The following is an 18253-nucleotide window of genomic DNA, read 5'->3' on the forward strand; positions in this document are numbered from 1 at the left end:
TTCACTTATCCCTTTCCAATTTGGATGCCTTTTCTTTCTTTTTCATACCTATTGTCTTGTATAAGACTTCCAATTACTATGTTAAATAGTAGTGATGGGATTGGGCATCCTTATCTTGTTCCTGATCTTGGAGGAAAGACTTTCAGCTTTTCACCATTGAGTATGATGTTAGCTGTGGGCATGTCATATATAGACATTATTATATTGAGGTTCTTTCCTACTATAAACACTATTGAGAGTTTTTATCATATCTGAATGTTGTCAAATACTTTTCCTGCATCTATTGAGGTGATCGTATATGATTTTTATCCTTCACTTCATTAATGTGATGTATCATATTGAGCCATCCTTGCGTGCCTATAGTAAATCCCACTTGATCATGATGCATGATACTTTTAATAAATTGTTGAATTCTGTTTGCTAATAGTTTGTGAGAATTTTTTCATCTATGTTCATCAGGGATATTAGCCTGTAACTCTCTTTATTTGTGGCATACTTGTCTAATTTTGATATCAGGGTTATGCTAGTCTCATAAAATTAGTTTGGAAGAGTTCTCTATTATTCTGTTTTTTGGAAAAGTTTGAGAAGAATTGATATTAGTTCTTCTTTGGATATATGGTAGAATTCACCAGTGAAGCTCTCTGGTCCTATAGTTTTGTTTATTGGGATGTTTTTGATTAATGACTCAATCTCATTGTTAATTAGTCTGCTCAGGTTTTCTGTTTATTATGATTCAGTCTTGGTAGGAGGTATGTTTCTAGGGATTTATCCATTTCTTCTATAAGGACTATATCGGTTGTCCAATTTGTTGACATATATCATTGTTCATGGTAGTCTAATGATCCCTTATATTTCTGTGGTATCAATTTAACTTCTTTTTCGTTTTTTATTTTGAGTCCTCCCTTTTTTTTTCTTGATGAGTCTACTTAAGAGTTGTCAATTTTGTTTCTCTTTCAGAGAACCACCTCTTAGTTTCAGTGATCTCTATTTTGTTTTTAGTCTCTATTTATTTCTGCAGTACTCTTTGTTATTTCTTTCCTTTTACTAACTTTGGGCTTTGTTGTTTTGGTCTTTTTTTTCCCCCCTAGTTCCTTGAGGTGTAAATTTGAGTTGTTTATTTGAGACTTTTGTTGTTACTTGTGGTAGGTGCTTATCACTATGAACTTCCCTCTTAAAATTGCTTTTGCTATATCCCACAATTTGTTATGCTGTCTTTACATTTTTATTTGTAGCAGGTATTTTTTATTTCTCTTCTGATTTTTCTTTGATCCATTGATTATTCAATAGCATGTTGTTTAATGTCCACTTATTTGTGAATTTTCCAGGTTTTTTTCTTGTAATTAATTTCAAGTTTCATACCATTGTAGTTGGAAGGGATGCTTGATATGATTTCAGTTTCTTAATTTTTTTTTCTCTCAAGTTTTTATTTAAATTCTAGTTAGTTAACATATAGGGTAATATTGGTTTCAGGAGTGGAATTCAGTGATTCATCACCTCTATATTATAAACACCCAATGCTCACCACAATAATCGCCCTCCTTAGTACTCGTCACCCACGTAGTCCATTTAGCCCATCCTAAACCTACCTACCTCCATTAATCCTCAGTTTGTTCTTTGTAGTTAATTGTGTTGTGTGGTTTGCTTCTTTCTCTTTTTTTTCTTTCCTATGTTCTTCTGTTTTGTTTCTTAAATTCTACATATGAGTGAAATCATATATTCTTTGTCTTTCTCTGACTGACTTATTTCACATAGAATAATATACTCTAGCTCTATCCACATCATTGCAAATGGCAAGGGCTCATCCTTTCTGATGGCTGAGTAATATTCATGTGTGTGTGTGTGTGTGTGTGTGTGTGTGTATACCATATCTTCTTTATCCATTCATCATTCAATGGACCTTTGGGCTCTTTTCATAATTTGGCTGTTGATAGTGCTGTAATAAATATGGGGGCGCATGAGCCCCTTTGAATCAATATTTTTGTATCTTTTTGGTAAATACGCATCATCAGGGGAATACAGTTTCTTAAATTTATTAAGATTAGCTTTGTGGCCTAACATTTGACCTATCTTTTTTAAAGATTTTATTTATTTATTTGAGACAGAGACAGAAACAGAGATAGTGACAGAGATAGTGAGAGAAAGCAGGAGTAGGGAGGAGAGGGAGAAGCAGGCTCCCCCTGAACAGGGAGCCTGATGTGGGTCTTGATCCTAGAGCCCTGGTATCGTGATCTGAGCCGAAAGTTTAACTGACTGAGCCACCCAGGTTCCCCACATTTGATCTATCTTAAAAAATGTTCCATGTGCACTTGAGAAGAATATGTATTTTGTTGCTTTGCATGGACTGTTCTGATCCTGGTGGGTAATGCTTTCACTTTATTCTTGAATCCATTTTGCTAGTATTTGGTTGAGGGTTCTTGCATCTATTTTTATCAGGAATATTGGCTTTTAATTTACTTTTCTTGTGACTTCTCTTGTCTACTGATAGGTTCCCACTGAAGATTTTTCCTTAGCTCCCAACCCTTTTCCTAAACAGCACACCTTTGTTGAACTAATTTTAGGCAATATCCCATGCTTAGAGATTTGCCTTTTCCTTCTCCCTACCATATCAAAACTTAAGTGTTTCATTTTCCACTTTTTAATGTCATGTCTTTTGTTAGCTAATTAGATAAATTCATTTGTGCTAAGTTTAGGAGTTGATTTTTTTCACCTTTCCAAGGTGAAACAGATTTGAATCCCATTCATGCCTTAACTTCGAAGTCCATGGTTCTAAATTAGCAGCATAATCCAAGTGGGCTCCTTATTTCAAAAGTTAGGAGACTGATGTCTGAGCAATGACTGATCCTTCAAAGTTGCAGAGCAAGCTTCAACAAAGGCTTCATAGGCATTTGACTCCCAAAGGAAAGTCTGCTCATTGTAGCTTGCATGGGAACTTTAAGCACCTAAGCAAGTGTTTGAGAGAATTTTGAGGTATGATGGAACATTTATTTTTGAACTTTAAATCAAATTACTTGGAATACTTTACTTAAGGCCGTTATATGAAAATCTAAAATAATTAAACAATAGCTAGTCCTAAAGACTAGACTTTAATCAAACTAAACATATAAATCCTTTTAACAATAGCTAGTATTTATTGAGAACTAACTATGTGCCAGACACTGGGAAGAGTATTTTAGATATGTAATTTTTCTGATTCTTAAAACTCTTTGTGTTAAGTATTGGTATTACTATTTCACAGAAGGCAAAACTGAAGTTCGGGGAGGTTAAATTGTTGCCCAAGGGCACATGGTGAGTGGTCAAGCTAGGATCAGAACCTAGATATGTCAAGTCCAGTCTGGATTTTGAAGATTGCTCTATTTTCTAAAAGCTCTTCAGTATTATTTGTGTTCTTTGGTTATAGCATTTTCCACTTGAAATATCTTGTTTTATCCTTATAACTTCATAAAGAATTTCAACCTAGTATTTTTTATCCTCATTTTGCAGCTGAGAGAACCATGTATGGGTAGAATGGTGTGCCCATGGTAACATAATTTAGAGGACTCATAAAGTGGAAAGATCTGAATTAATCCCAACTCTTCTGAGGTTAGGAGTGTGAGCTTGGCCAAGCCACCCAGTCTTTTCATGCTTCATTTCCCTCATCTGTAAATGAGGGTGTATCATCTATCCTTTCTACCTACATCATAAGGTTGACACAAAGTACTTTGAAAATGTTTATCTGTCTTACTTGTTGGTGATTGTTGACTTTCCCGTTCTTTGACTTACCAGTTCTATCAATTTAAGATTACTGGCATAGGAAGAAATTTCACATGTCAGTTTCAGAAGGAGTAAAATATTTTAAAAACATCCCCGTCTCTTTTAAAAAACATTAAGTAAATATTAAGAAAATCATTAAATCACATTCAGATGATTTTTTCTTCAAGTTTAGGCACTAAGACTCTCTTGTTAGAGGTGTTAGAGCATATGTCATTTAAAGCCTTATTCTTTCCTCCATACTCTTTAATCATACAGTAGATACCTCTTTCAACATCTAAATATTCATTTTTCTTTTATTCATTAATTCATCAGCAACTATTTACTGAGTTCCTGTTATTATAACAAAAAGTGTGCTAAGTTCTGGATCTATAGCAGTAGTGAGAAAACTAGGCTTACTCTCACTGAGTTTACAATCTAGTGATTATTTGCTCAAGGAGTCTTCCCTCCCTCTGTGGGAAAGAAAAGCAGTAGAAAAGGACTAAGAAGGAATTAGTAAAAATGAAATTATTAGCAAATTTATTGTATTCCAAATCTATAAAATACATAAAAATGTACCTTAGAGTTACAGTGTATTATATAACTTCCACTTAAGATATGTTTTTAAAATATTAACATTGGTTTTGAATTCCAGACTATACAAAACTCATAACTGCAAGTGATTTTAGTGGCAAGGTAAAAACAGCTGGGATGAAATAAATTGATGATCTACAAAACAAGACAAAAAATTAATTCATTTTTCAATATACTTTATTTTTTCAATGCAAGCACCAGCTTTTGATTAAACCAGCATAATGCTTGCTGTGTAATTATGATTTCAGATGACTGTGGCTATGAATGTGTTCTGCTTTCTGGCACTCGTAATAAACGTAGATGTATTGTTTCATTTTGAGGAGTTGATGATGAGTCTGTTCCTGTTCTTATTGTACTGTGTGATCCTGCAACTTTAATGTGTAATAAATAAAGATGACTTTCCTTGTGTTTAAGTCTGCTATATATTTTCATTATTAGACTAGGTGCACAAAATAATGCCTGCATAGCTTGGAGATTGAAAGTCATTTTGCTCTAAGGTGTATTGAATAGTTAATTTCATGAAATGATCAGAAGTGCAGTGTTGCTAAAGGAACCAGACATTCTCAAGGTTTTCCTTTTGGTCTATAAGACTGAGAAAGGATATTTAGGACAGTACATGTGGGACAGTATATTAGAAGGCTTACCTCTCTAGAGTCTGAACCACTTGAGACTGAATCCCACCCACCTCTTATTTGCTTTGAAAGTAGTCCTTAATAATACCTAGTCAATGGTTTATTGTGAAGAAGGAATACAATAAAATGTATATAAGATACATAGTGCCAGAAACTCACACATAATACAGACTGAAAAAATATGTTTCCTCTGCTTTCCTATCTATAGTATACTTGTTCACATATTGAGGAAGAGGTGGAAATAATCCTTTTAGTTTGAGTTGAGTTTCTTATGTGACTTGGCCAAAAACAAATTAATCTTCATCTGTAAGATAATCCCTTTGAATTTACAATTGATTAAATATTTTAGTATATAAAAATCTTAATGTGTTATTGTATGCTTCTTGTAGTAAATATTAATGTTATTGATAGTTAATTTCTTGAAAAGGTCACTTAATGATTTAAGTATTTCATCAAAGCTATGTCTTCTGTTCCCAACATTATTTGACAATGAATAATCATGTGAGTCAATCCTTCCCCATCTGGGTCAAAACCCACCCGTGTCTTCCTGTCTCTCTCAGGATAAACACTGAAGCTCTCTCCATGGCTCCAGATAATGTGTAGAGCTCTCTCCATCCCATTCTCCACTCCCTACATGGTGTCCTACCCTCTTCCCTTGTTCTATCCTGCTCCAGGGTCTTTACACCAGGTTACAGTCTATGTGGGGCTTCCTCAGATCGCTACTTGGCTCTCTCCATCACACCATTTAGAAATCTCAGAAATCACTTTAAAATAGAAAGGCCTAGTCTGAAGTCTTTATATAGAAGCATCCCTTCATTCCACTTCTATTTTCTTTCTTAGCACTTTTAGTATCACCTGACTTGTTAGCATTATGTGTCTATTCATTTCCCCCACTAGAATGGAAATTTTGGGAGCAGCATACATAGAGCAGCACATAATAGGAGTTGAATAAATGAATGAACACCTGAGAGAAAGTCTAAGTCATCCACTCAGCTGTTTCTAGAACCTATAAATTTGATGCCCCAATTTCCCAGGGAACTTTGCCAAGCAGGGCAGAGTCAATTTGCAGAGAAAGAGCTAGATATGTTAAATCATCAAGGACTCTTACTCACTAGTGTTCTATACTATACTTTTTCTTTTAAAAAATGAAGTGACCTGATTCTTTTTAGCTACATATTGCTAATTAGCAATGCCTGGGTGGCTCAGTGAGTTAAAGCCTCTGCCTTCAGCTCAGGTCATGATCCCAGGGTCCTGGGATCGAGCCCCACATCGGGCTCTCTGCTCAGCAGGGAGCCTGCTTCCCTCTCTCTCTCTCTGCCTGACTCTCTGCCTACTTGTGATCTCTGTCAAATAAATAAATAAAATCTTTTTTTTTTTAATAAATAAAATCTTTTTAAAAAAGAAATATTTGGGAAAAAACGAGTTTGGGCTTAATTTAATTTTTATCTTTACTTGCCTATGTTCTCATCCATGCTTCATTAATCTGATTTACTGCCTTTTTTTTTTTTTCTTTTCATAAAAATGATGACCCTCTTCATGGAGTAAAATGGTTTGAAATTCAACCATTGCATGGGTTTGAACACCTAGATATGATTAGTATATTAGAGCACTTAATCAAATCAACTCATTTGTCCAAGAGTAAACTCTAGATGACATTATGTGAAATAACAATTAATACTTTTCTTTCATTTAGATTTGATTATTGTAATTTTCTGAATCTTTTAATCCCCCCCACCTTTTTTTTTTAGCAAATGTAGTTAGCAACCTAATTACTTAGCAACCACATTACTTTCTCAATTCTTTAAGACCCTGGCTAATACCCTTATCCACTTCAAAGTTGAAATTCTGTGAGAATTTTATAAAATAGCAGCTCAATTTCAGTGTCCCTGAACCTAAGGTCTGAGCTCTATTTGGGGAATAATTTTCCAGTTTATGTTTAAATTATTATCTTCCACATATCCAGTTAGGCTGGATATAGGCTTTATGAAATGATTGCTTTGCTGACATACTTCTAGAGAAAATCAAAACAATTTAAAATGGAATAAGTTAACTTACCTCTTTAGTCAGAAACTTTTGTATTGATTCCTTTCCCCTCCTTCAGATCTCAGTATATGGCAGTTTCCATTTTGAATAGTCTAATGTGTTAAGTCAGGATTACTGGTGAGTTTCCCTTTATTTTCTCTTCAATATGACATTACTCACCTGCTCATTCTATAATAGAATCAAAATATGTTGTCAATTTCTTTGAAAGAAGGGATATCTTCCCTTAGTAGTAAACTCTTAGAGGTAGAATTTAATATTGACTTTTGACCTTCTATGTCAATATAAGAAATAAATAATATTTCTCTATTTTTTCTAATCTAATATTGAATATATTTTATTTATTTTGTTTTGTATCCATTTTTGTATCAATTTTATTTTTATGTCAATTTTACCCAATGTGATGTAATCTCATCTAATTTATAGGAACTTGAAGTTGAAATTTACTTGTATACCTTAAATCTGAAATGAAAATATATCAGTGTAATAATAGCATTATATAGTCACAAAATTCTGATATATTTCTTAAAATCTCTACCACACATTAATGAAATTCATTCAAAAAGTTGATTTATTTTCCACCATTTCAAGGATAAATTATTAGACTGAATTTGTGGTAGAGCCATTAAGGCAGATATAGGTAACACATCAACTTCATTGAGAATATTTTTTCCCATTTAAATGGAAAAGCAGGGAAGTTAACAATTGGGTTGGCCCAGCTGTGGGATTTTTCCTAGAGGATATAATGGAAGATCAGGCACATTAATGAAACAAATATGGATACCTTAGAGTCTAAAATTTCATGACTTGCTTGAGTTGAAAGCATTAGGTATTAGTTAAGATAAAAGAAATAGAATCATTCCTTATCTTTGATAAATGTAAAAGAAATGACAACGCTGAATTACATATATCTGTGTGGAGAATGGTTTTAGTTTTGATTAACATTTTGATATTTATTACTTATTAATTTTTTGATAAATTATTGTCAAAAGTATAGTTTAAGGACTTGTGGACAATACAAAGAAGGGACTCAGTGAACAAACTTTTGTGCAAGCAGAAGCAGTGTATCTGTGAAATGGTAGATTCTCTTTGACATTAACACTTAATACACCTTTGAAAAAAACTTCTGAAAAGCATTTCTATATTTTAGGGTTCAGGTGGTATGAAAGGTGAATTTGGTACTCCTGGAATTCCTGGGGGAAAGGTATGTGCATTTGCTGTTTGATTAAGCTTTGAGGCTCTTGTAAAAGTTTGTACTGGGTAGGAAGACAAAATATATAGAATTAGTCTGATAGCTCAGGGGCCAGGAAACTATGACTCTGCAGCAGGGCTGCTGAAAACTCTAACTGGATGATTTTATAAATAACGTGCTGGAGTACAACCACACTCATTTGTTTTCATATTGTCTGAGGCTGCTTTTGTGCCATGTGGCAAGGTTAGGTAATTGTGGCAGAAATCACATGGCCTGCAAAGTCGAAAATATTTACTGTCTGGTCCTTTGCAGAAAAAACTTGCTGACCCCTGCTCTAGAACATTACCCATTATTCTGAGAGCCCCAAGGCTTCTGAGTGTTACTATATAACTTATGCCATAACATCTTTTAATAGATTTTTCACTATAGACAGAGATTAAATAAACACTTAAAAATGCAGTGCCACATGAGATATTAATAATCAAAATGCAAGAATATATTCAGTCCATCAATAAAATACTAAAAACATGGTATTTATCTCATAAAATGGTTGATTTTCACATTGGCTTTTCTAATAGTGTAAAGATAATTCTATATGATGAATTTATTCACAAGAGGTTAGTGTTGTAGTTCAACATCTTATTTAAGTTCAGTTTTGTTTTATAAATTTTTTTAGTTAAGTATAATTGAAATACAGTTTTTTAAAAGATTTTATTTATTTGTCAGAGAGAGAGCACAAACTGGGGGGAGTGGCAGGCAGAGGGAGAAGGAGGCTCCCCTCTGAGCAAGGAGCCCAGTAGGAAACTCCATCCCAGGACCCTGAGATCATGACCTGAGCCAAAGGCAGAGGCTTAACTGACTGAACCACCCAGTCATCCCTAGTTGACATGCAATGTTACATTAGTTACAGTGTGCATTAGTTGTAATCGGTGTACAACATAGTGATTCAATACCCGCCACAAGTGTAGCTATCATTTGTCATCAAACAACACTACTACAACATCACTGACTATATTTCCTATGCTGTGCCTTTTATTCCTGTGACTTATTCATTCCATATATTTAAGTTTTTATAGAAACTTTAAAAATTGCTATATTTGTAAATATAAACTGAAATTAGCTTGTCCTGGTTTTCATGATACATAAATGTGTGTGTATATGTACACACACTTAAACTGCTGAATTATTAAAGTTTCACTTGTTGCTAAGAAAATTCTCTTCTTCATTAAAATAAGTTTAGTATAGGTTTCTGTAGCTGTTTTAGCTGCACTAATTACCAAGTGAATCCATTGTGCCTCATTATCCAGAAGGCCTTGACCCTGTGGTTGACCTACAGTCATCACAAAAGTAACTGAAGCTGAAGTGGTAGGAGGTTCAGAAATTATCGGGCAGATATTTTCTGAGTCTTTCTTCAATGTGTCTGACTTCTGACTGCTTCATTCCTGCTGCTTTTTTCCTTTTAGAAATGATTCTTTTTTTTCTTTTAAGAATGATTTGATTAGGAATAATTAAGGAATGATTTAGGAATTAGCAAATTCCTCACTCCTCCTATAGTAGTGTAAATGTTAGATTCAGTAAACTCTTTGTTGAATGATGATACCTTGCTGCAAGTTAATGTTTATTTGGGCTGCTGTCTTCTTGCTTAATTAAACTTGCTGATGACATTAATTGCAGATTCTTCATCGTAAGTAAAATTCCTTCAGACACTTGTTCGAAAGTCTAATTTCTCCAAAATGCCTTTTCCCCTAGAGAATACTACTGTCCTCTATCTCCTAAGCAGGCTGCTATAGTCCACATTTGTTTCAAATTCCATATTTGTTTCATTGCACCAACCTCTTCCTAAAATATGTCATAATAATCTGATTGGATTTCAGATCATTGGGAGTTTTAAAATTACTTTGAATACGGGAACTTTTTTTTTTAGCCAAACATAGAATCACTGAAGTCCTTGGACTATAAAATAGATTATAGATAATTAGACTTCTTCACTCTGGGATGTAAAATAAGACTCATGTAAGTTTACACAATAAGGTATGGGAAAGCGGGAAATTAGAGAATTCATGCAGCTTCCGGTGGTGCTGAGTGTTGTATCAGGCAACTCCGAGCTCTTGGATCCTTGTTTCACACATCTTCACAGATCCTCCTTAGTGGCTAATACCCTCCCAGTATCTATAGAATCATGAGTCTTTGACCACAGCCTATCTTCAAGGTCACAGTCACTGGTGGTGCCAGTTGTGCTTCTAACTTCTCCCTTCAATTAGCTGTTAAAGGTATAACACATTCATGAGTGCAGAAATGTCAGCTGAAAAGTGTTTTTTTCTCACTTCCATAATCCACAGGTTACCATCTATTTAAAATAACTGATGAATATATACAGAATTAAGATAACAAGAAAACTATGTTACCTCATGGCGTGGTTAGTAAGTTTTAAATATTTCACTCCAATAAGGATATATCAATTTTTCTTAATTTTTAAAACTTCGGAATTTTGAAATTATAAAGATGAACATTTATATTTGGAGTAAAATACTTGCATTGCTTTAAGATGAAAATAACTTGATTGATTTTTCTGAGTGAATTCCCAAAGAAAGTTATTAGTCCTTAAAGTATTCAGTATTCTCAGAGCTGAATCTCCCACAGTTGGCTTTATGTGACTCGTACACATCTCCCAGAATGCTCAGACAGCATCCCCAGGCTTAACTTTGATTCTTCTTCGTAATTCCTTGGGGTTCTTTTTCTTGAAATTAGAAATGCTTAAGGATTCTGTTAAAAGCTAAAATTTAAAAAGATGGATTGTCTCACTTGGAACAAGAACATATGCAAAGCACCTCGAACATATAGCTCCGGTGTAATATTCTCAGAGTGAAGATTTCTTAATTTTTTTAAGGTTTAATATTTAAACTAGAAAGCTGATTTATGTTAATGGAGTGAAGCATATTCCGAGCAGCATAGAGTTTGTATATTAGCTATACTTCATACTTCTATCCAGTGCGATACCATAATAAATTAAGTGATTTGCATATTAATCCTATTATTCTAGGATAAACCTACACGTTGAAGTTTGGCTAGGTGATAGCAGTAAATTTTTTAAGTCAAGGCCCTGAACAAAGTTTTAGTTTCTTCTGAGGCCCAGGAGAAAAATAGGACACTGAACAACACTATATTATGAAGTCAATTTATGGGATATGTGAAGTCATGAAGAATGAAGAACTAGAGCATCTAATTATGTTCTTATGTGATTCTAATACTCATCACCTTATACGGACTCACTAGGCATTCTAACCTTATATGTGCAGCTCTGCTGCCAACGCACGACAGCCGATGAATGTCCCCTTTACATATCTTCCGCACAGCTAGGGTTTTGCCTAAGAAACTTGGTAAGTTTTCTGTTCTGAGTTCATGTCAGAAAAGCTATCTTATATAGCCAGTGTAGCAGGTGTTGTAAGTTATTAGACACTGGTGACTTCTGGTAAGCTTGATTGGACAGAAACCACTGGCAATCAAGATAAGTAAATCGAATGGTCTAATTTCCATGAGAACTGGATCACTTAATGCATAAGATCACACACACATGTGCTTGCTTGCACATATGCACACATGCATGCACACACACAGGCACACATGTGCTCACAATATCCTCATGGTATGCGGTGGGAAAATGGGGTGAAGATTTAGACCCTGGGGGCAAATCCTGCTCACTGTGTTACCTTCAAACATCACACTCAAAGCATGCTTGTGTTCGTTACTTGACTATTTCAAACAAAAAATTACCTCATTCTCTGTTTCACTTATATATGTCATGTATCAGATATGTTTTTTGGGAAGTGGGGATATTTTTTAAAAACAGGGATAATTATTTCCTAGTCATCTTAATCCTAATGATGTGATAGGAAAAGTTCAATAAATATGGAGCCCAATTTATGCTAAAAGCAATTTTCTGTCTGTTTAATTACCTACAGTTCATCCCTAAAATGTTTATTTTACTAAGAAAATATTCACCAAAAAATTCTGTTTCTCACAGAATAGGTATGCAGTAAATGATAGCAATCATTATTGTACCATTCAGATATTAACTATTCAGATACTAATATTCAGATATTAACTACCCAGAATTTGATTGCCTATATTTGAATCCCAGCTCAAATCCTCAGTCTATAATTTTAGGGTACATCTCTTTTTCTTCCAAGTTTTTTTTCTTTTTTAAAATAGGCATTATATTGTATCTCCTTCTATTTTTGTGTTAAGGATTAAATGAGATTATTCATAAAAGTGGCAGCTCAGTGCCTGATCTCTAAATACAGTAGTATCTGCTTATCAGCGGTCTACTACAATCTAGAAGCAGATGGTCCTGCTTCTGACATATGGTCAGAAGTTCAATAGTATCCTAATGCTACATTACAGTGCCTACGTCTTCAGCTCACTTTATCTCATCCTGTAGGCATTTTATCATCTCACGTCATCACAAGAAGAAGGGTGAATACCATACAGTGAGATATTTTGAGACAGAGGGAGCCTATTCACATAACTTTTGTTAGAGGCATTGTTATAATTGTTCTATTTTATTATTAGTTATTATTCTCTCTCACTGTGCCTAGCTTATAAATTAAGCTTTGTCATAGATATGTATGTATAGTAAAAAACAGTATATATAGGGTTTGGTACACTCTGTGGTTTTCAGTCTTGGAAGGTTGGGGCATAGATAAGGGTGCGGCTATTGTACTTGGTAAATAGATACAATTTTTAAAGAAAACAGTTTGATTATTCAATTATTCTAAACTCGGGCTTACTATGAAACTAAATTAGAACTCGTTTGAGGGGATTTATATTATTTATTCAAAATATATTTAGTGGAAAATGTTAAAGGTCACATATCTTAGATAATTTTGACCTCTAAAAACAAAGTAATGTGTGCATGTTAGCAAAGCAATTAATTTTCTATTTAACTAAAATATATATGAGTGTAAACTCTTACAGTATTAATAGCAACAATATACTCAATCATTATTATGTGTTAAACACTGTCAAAAGACTTCTTTACATTATTTTATTTATTTCTCACAGTATCTCTGAGATAAGATTTATTATCATTAGTATTTCACAAATTAAGAAACTAAGATAGAATAAAAACTTCCCCAAAGTATCATAGCTAACAGACGGTGGAGGCAGGATTCGAATCTTACCCATATGAGTTCATAGCTCTTGTACCTTCAACTTCCTCTGGATATATTTCCTCAAGTATCCAGATTCCCTTTGCACAGACAGTTTATTATTAGATCTTAAATTCATTTGCCTACGGCCTAGAAAGGGAACTGTACAGAGGGTTTCCTAAATTCTGCTGCGGGACGGGGTGGGTGGGGGGAAGGCTGTGTTTCTTCTCTTTAAATCCGTGGACCCTCTTTTAAAGTCTACCCAACTGTAGCGATTCTGACTCTCCCACCCTCAGAAAATTGTGTCCTCCAATTAAAAATCTTACTCAGATGTTTTTTTCACCAAGTGGAAGTATTTTGTTTAGCTTTATCTTCCAAAATAAGTATTATGAAAACGGGATTGTTTGGCTTCCAAATTCAAAAGTATATTTGAAATAAACTTTTAAAATTCCCATGCCTGGACTGTCTGGAGATCCTTATCTGCTCACCTCCCAGCAGACCAGTCATGGCCACACTCTCCAGATTACCTTACCTCAGCACCTAACCTAGAAAATTCTCTTCATGTTCTCTATGGAATATGCTTGCAATATTTAAATGTACAATTATATGTAAAGTATATATAATATAAGTATGCTTATTATATATGTAATATAAGTGTATATATAACTTTTTTTGGTTATTTATATATATGATATATATACACTTACACACATTTATTGTATATTCATTTGGTCAAAAACAAAAGTGTTTAACTTAGCACCATGAGTTTATTTTTTAAAAAATGTGAACTTCTAGAGGTAAAAAGCCATATGCATTAAGGCACTTAAGAAGTATATCTGATAACGTGATGAGCAAGCTGCCAAGTTGCCTGACTGAAAATCAGCCAGGCTAACTATGCTCACGCCGAGGCGCTTTGTGTGACAGCCTTTTCACCATATGCTCTGAAGTCCCCAGTCTCTGCAGCGAGACTGAACTGGGCACATCCATTGTTCCCTGACCGTCTTTGTATTTCTTTTCAGTTGGAAAATGAAATGACTGTGATCTCTGAATCTCGATTTTCCCCTTAAAAAGACATTTTACGAGAAGACTGCTGCTTCAGGAAATAAAGGCAGATGCTGTTACAGTTGCTGAAAGTGCAGACAAGGCCAGTAGCTGTTGTGAATTATAATGAACTCTGAGACAGCTCTGGTCCAGATGTAGCAGTAATGCCTCAGAGACTCAGAAACTTATAGGCGTTTATTGAAAAAGACAGAGAATTTTGTTTTAAGTCATTTGGCTTTCCATCTATATTATCCAGTTTCACCTCATTTTCCATTGAGATTCGGAATTAGTATTAATTTCAGAGGTCTTCCCAAGTTTAAAAAAAAGTTAAAATACCTATTCATATGTGACAATTTATTGTAGGAATTAAAACACTAAATGAGAAGAATAAAAGAAAGGGCAGCTCACCTTTTTTCTAACAATGGTCTATATCCTTCCTATGAACTTGTTAGGATTTACAAAACAAACATGAGCTTCATGTCAGAGAAAATACTTCTTAAACAGAGAATCACCTATAAACTCCTGTGTTTCAGAAAATTCTGCAGTGAAAAAAGATGGTTAAATCTGGACATAGGATTGAACTTTTTATCATAACCAATATTCATAGGAAAAATGACCACAAAGAAAACAGTTTTGTCAACCTACTGTTGGCTTCACTTACTAAACTTCCAAGAGTGATACTTGAATTACCAGTGAAAAAATTACTGCCTTTACATGGAGTTTAAGTCTCATTTAATTGTCTCATTTATGAGCATTATTTTAATACAATGTAACAGTAAAATTAGCAGAAACGTGAGAAGGACAGAGGTAACAGAAGGACAGGAAAAAGAAAAAGAAACTTGCTCACTCTGCAGTTGATTTTATTTCTTAATGGTTTCTTATTCCCTTCTAATGCCTTCCACACACACCCCAAGTAGAGCAGTTGGCAGAGAACACAACAGATGGATGACAGGCTCGACACAAGCAGTAGATCTGGCACCCAGGCACTTGACTTTTATTTGCTAAACAGTTAGCCAGATTTCAAGAACTTAGTCTGCTAATGTTCCTATTTGGTTTAACGCACTGTGAGAATCTAGCACATAAATATTAAAATATTGCCATAAAAAAGATCACATACTCTCTGCTTCTCTGCATAGTTTAGTGGCTAATTATTTTATTCTTGGTGTAGACTGCTGAGATGCTCCACGGTGAATTTAAAGGTATACTTGGCCTTTGATAAGGACATCTACAATTTCAGATATTAGAGTTTTCTAAAAGCAGCTTTGTCTAAAAGAGATTTTTAGCTATCCAAGTGAGAGACAGACATAGCCAGTGTAGGGTACTGAATGAACCTGTTAGGTACTGAATAGAAGATATGAGAGCATGATCATACATGATTGGTACCTTTCTTCCCTCTCACCATCACTGCATTTTTCAGAGATTACTACATTCAAAGCTCAAGAAAATGTTCATCTTTTTCGTAAAGTTTCCTTGGCACCGGATGGGTTAATAGCCCCTTCTCTCTGCTCATGTAGTACTTTATTTACATTACCAACATAGTTTGTGTCTTTGTCTCCACTGTGAGCTCCAGGAGAACAAGGTCTTGTTCCTGAAATCCCCAAACCTAACCCAGCATAGGGCACCCGATTGATTCTGGATAAATGTTTGTTGAGTTATTCAGAACTCAAGTGGACTTAGCCCCAGGCCAATAGAGAAAAGAAGTTGAAGATGATTGTTTAGAACCGTGCTGCGAGGAATTGAAAAGGCAGTGGTGCATCAGTGCCAGTCTTCTGTACTTTCTGCAAAAGCATGCTTCAGGGAAATAGGAGGGCGGGAGAATCTCTTATCTGCCTGGCAAAGCTTACAGATCCTGCTTCCTAGAGTGAAATCTCACAGAGAGAAGTGTGTGCAGCTCCAGAATTTGCTTCCCATTTTCCCTTGGAGAAACAGTGCTCTTTTTTCTCTCTCAAGCATAAATCTTCAGGTTATCGTGCTCCCTCTCTTTCCAAATAGGGTTTGGAAAAACATCTCCTGACTTTCTTACAGTGTTACTCAGGCATGTTCTTTCTCCATATCTTCACAACCATTTACCTCAGGGCTAAAGATAAATAACCAATGACTTGAGTGCATTTAAGCTCCAGTAGAAGTAATTGATATGGAGTAAAACTACAAATTACTCATCACGAGGAATACTTTGGACAGGAAGTAGTTTGCACTTACTGGTATCTCACTGTCCTCAATTAGGAGCTTACTGATGACACTGTCCTTCTCTTTATATCTTACATCATCTTTCACTTGTTAAAATACTTGATTCAGATGTCAGTTACTATACTTCGGAAATTTCGGGAGATGATTCACATTAAATGTCTTCTGTTTCCCTAATACTTTAATGAAGCTTTGAGTTTACTTAAAGACTATCTTACAGCTAGTCTCACAATATAGTGAAAAGCCAAAACACTTGTTCTTGACAAGTCCACTTAAAAAAAAAAATCCTCATAAGTACAGAGGAGCGCAGGTTTTTAATGGGCTCTACAACACTGACCAAGGCTCAGTTTCCTAACTTTGTTTTATATGGAAAGAATTGTTTACCTGTCCAAATAATTTCAAAATTCTTTTCTTGTTTTTTAATTTGAATAACTCAGTATAATTTTCATTCAATTATTTTGTAAAAGAATTGTAAGATGTAGTCCCTTGAGAGGAAAACTTAATGGTTATAGTTGACTGCAAGCTCAACGTATACATAAGCAATTTAGCTTTAAAAAATCAAGTTGTATTAGTAGGAGTACTGGACGGTGTTTGTGTGTGTGTGTCTGTGTGTGTGTGTGTGTGTGTGTGTGTATGACATTTCTGTTCTCTATTCTGTGTGGTGAGACCATTTCTGGAGTGATGCACTCAATTCTGAGTGCCACATTTTAAAAGATATATTGTGTGACCAGTGTGTGCCCAGAAAACAGTGACTAACATATTAAGGGACTCCACACTATCATTGAAAAATTATTAATTTGCTGAATAGGCTTGATATTAACACAGAGGGATATCACCATAAGATATTTTTCTTTTGTAAAATAAGACTAATGGGCAGAAAATTGGGGAAGGTTAATTTGAGTTCAGAAAGCATTGTTGCAGTACCCGCATATAGAATTGTTTTGTTCTGCTCTCCAATATACAAATTAAACAGCAAAAATGCCTGACTTTAAGAAGCTTTCAGTAGCATCAGTACCGCAACAGATTCTTTAATGGAGATGGTGGATATAAGTATATGAATTTGTTCTTGTGCCTGTATTTAAGACTACCCATCCTGCTTGTTTTCTAGGTATGTGCACTTTCATATACTTGTGTACCCACACACACGTACACTCAGGTTGGTAGTTTTTGAGACAGTAGATGTTGGATTCAGCTATGGCTATCTCACCATATTTATATTATTATGATTAAGACATGTATCCACCATATATTACCTTTGGTGGGCTAGTTTTCCCTTCTTTGAAATGACCAATAAGAATAAATAATAACAAGTAACAAGCTCATTCATCTTATGGTTAAGACTATTATAAATTGGGGTGCCTAGGTGGCTCAGTCATTAAGCATCTGCCTTCAGCTCAGGTCATGATCCCAGGGTTCTGGAATCGAGCCCCACTTTGGGCTCCCTGCTTAGCAGGGAGTCTGCTTCTCCCTCTCCTGCTCCCCCTGCTTATGTTCCCTCTCTCGCTGTGTCTCTCTGTGTCAAATAAATAAATAAATAAAATCTTTTTTTAAAAAAAGAATATTATAAATTTGCCTTATCCTGAACATTAATATGATAATGTATACCCACGTGTTTGCTGCATCAAAGATCCAACAAATACAAAGAATTTGAAAAGTCTGAAGTTTTAAACCTATGCAGTATATACTTTTTAACTTGA

The 18253-nt window shown here is 34.7% G+C and overlaps 1 protein-coding gene across 1 annotated transcript in view; it reads left to right on the forward strand.

Moving 5' to 3' along the window:
* The window catches only part of COL19A1 (collagen type XIX alpha 1 chain), a gene marked incomplete at both ends in the record, with an annotated part of 315931 nt that overhangs the window by 63984 nt on the left and 233694 nt on the right, over nucleotides 1-18253 (forward strand). The window contains one exon of the mRNA XM_080806683.1: nucleotides 8143-8196. Coding sequence (XP_080662809.1) covers nucleotides 8143-8196 — 54 coding nt within the window. The remainder of the gene's footprint in view (nucleotides 1-8142; nucleotides 8197-18253) is intronic.

Source organism: Martes martes, assembly GCF_963455335.1.
Source record: "Martes martes genome assembly, chromosome: 6".
Lineage (NCBI taxonomy): Eukaryota > Metazoa > Chordata > Mammalia > Carnivora > Mustelidae > Martes > Martes martes.